Source organism: Parus major, chromosome 23, assembly GCF_001522545.3.
Source record: "Parus major isolate Abel chromosome 23, Parus_major1.1, whole genome shotgun sequence".
Taxonomy (NCBI): Eukaryota; Metazoa; Chordata; class Aves; order Passeriformes; family Paridae; genus Parus; species Parus major.
Genome location: NC_031791.1, coordinates 2,229,155 through 2,230,275, shown reverse-complemented (window position 1 = coordinate 2,230,275; position 1,121 = coordinate 2,229,155). Strand labels below are relative to the sequence as shown.

Genomic DNA, 1,121 nt, shown 5'->3' with positions numbered 1-1,121 from the left:
TCCCTGGGAAGGGAAACAGCCAGTGGTGCTCCCAGGAGCACCCAAGGGTGACACATGGAGGGGGTCTCACCTGGATTCCCGGGGGTCCGGGGGGCCCGGGGGGTCCTGGCATTCCCGTGGGGCCTCGCACGCCCTCACTGCCCTGCAGGAGCCACAGGAGGTCACAGCAGGGACCAGGCACCAAAGCCAGCCACAGCCCCAGGGACACCACAGAGCCACTGCCCGGTGACACTTGTCCCTGGCACTCACCTTCTCGGCCACAGGCCCTGGTGGCCCAGCTGGACCAACCTTTCCTGGGAAACCAGGAGGACCCTAAAGAGAAGAGGAGTGTGAGTGAAGGGAGGACCCCACAGAAGAGCCCAGCCCATAAATCCTGCTCTTTCCCGGCTTATTTGAATAGGATTGATCTGGGGTTGCTCTCTGCACCTGATCCCACTCGTGCCCCACTTGTAGAACCCCCTGTCCCCATCCCTGGGGCTGTGGGGACACGGGAACACAGCCAGGAACAGGCACCATCTCCCAGGGACACCCCACTGTGCTGGGATTGCCATTGGGATGTAAAATTCCCGGTGGGATTTACTTACGGGTGGTCCTGGGAAGCCAGGCTGGCCCTGGAAACCCTGTGGAGAGAAAAGAGCTGAGCTGGACCCCAGAGCCACACTCTGCCCCATGGGGGGGGGGTCCTGGGGGGTCTTGTCCCTTTTGGGGACACTCACCTGGTCCCCCTTCTCTCCAGCGCTTCCCGGGAGCCCACGCTCACCCCTGGGACCCTGCAGAGAGACGGGATGAGGTGGGGGGAGCGCCCCACGGCACCCACAGCCACCCCCCTCTCTCCCCACAGCCCCCAGGGTGGGCACCTACCGCTGGCCCCATGGAACCGGGCAGCCCATCCGCGCCAGGGGGGCCCTGGGAAGGACGGGAATGGGATCAGATGGATGTGGCTGGAAGGATCCCAAACCTGGTGCCCACAAAGAGGGTGCACCTGGGGGAGCCCCCGGCCCCACTGCCCCTGGACTGGGGCCCTGGGGGACTCACCAGCTCCCCTTTCTCTCCAGGGGGACCCACGTAGCCTCGCTCGCCTTTGATGCCCTGGGGAAGGGACAAGGTGGGATATGGGGCAC

The 1,121-nt window shown here is 65.1% G+C and overlaps 1 protein-coding gene across 4 annotated transcripts in view; it reads right to left on the bottom strand.

Annotated features, from left to right (window-relative positions):
* COL16A1 (collagen type XVI alpha 1 chain) overlaps positions 1–1,121 on the bottom strand; it is a 23,633-nt gene that overhangs the window by 4,215 nt on the left and 18,297 nt on the right. For all 4 annotated transcript variants that reach the window (XM_015649176.3, XM_015649175.3, XM_015649177.3 and 1 more), the window contains 6 exons: positions 1,036–1,089; positions 862–906; positions 717–770; positions 585–620; positions 250–312; positions 71–142 (listed from right to left, as the gene is read on the bottom strand). In XM_015649176.3, coding sequence (XP_015504662.1) covers positions 71–142; positions 250–312; positions 585–620; positions 717–770; positions 862–906; positions 1,036–1,089 — 324 coding nt within the window. The remainder of the gene's footprint in view (positions 1–70; positions 143–249; positions 313–584; positions 621–716; positions 771–861; positions 907–1,035; positions 1,090–1,121) is intronic.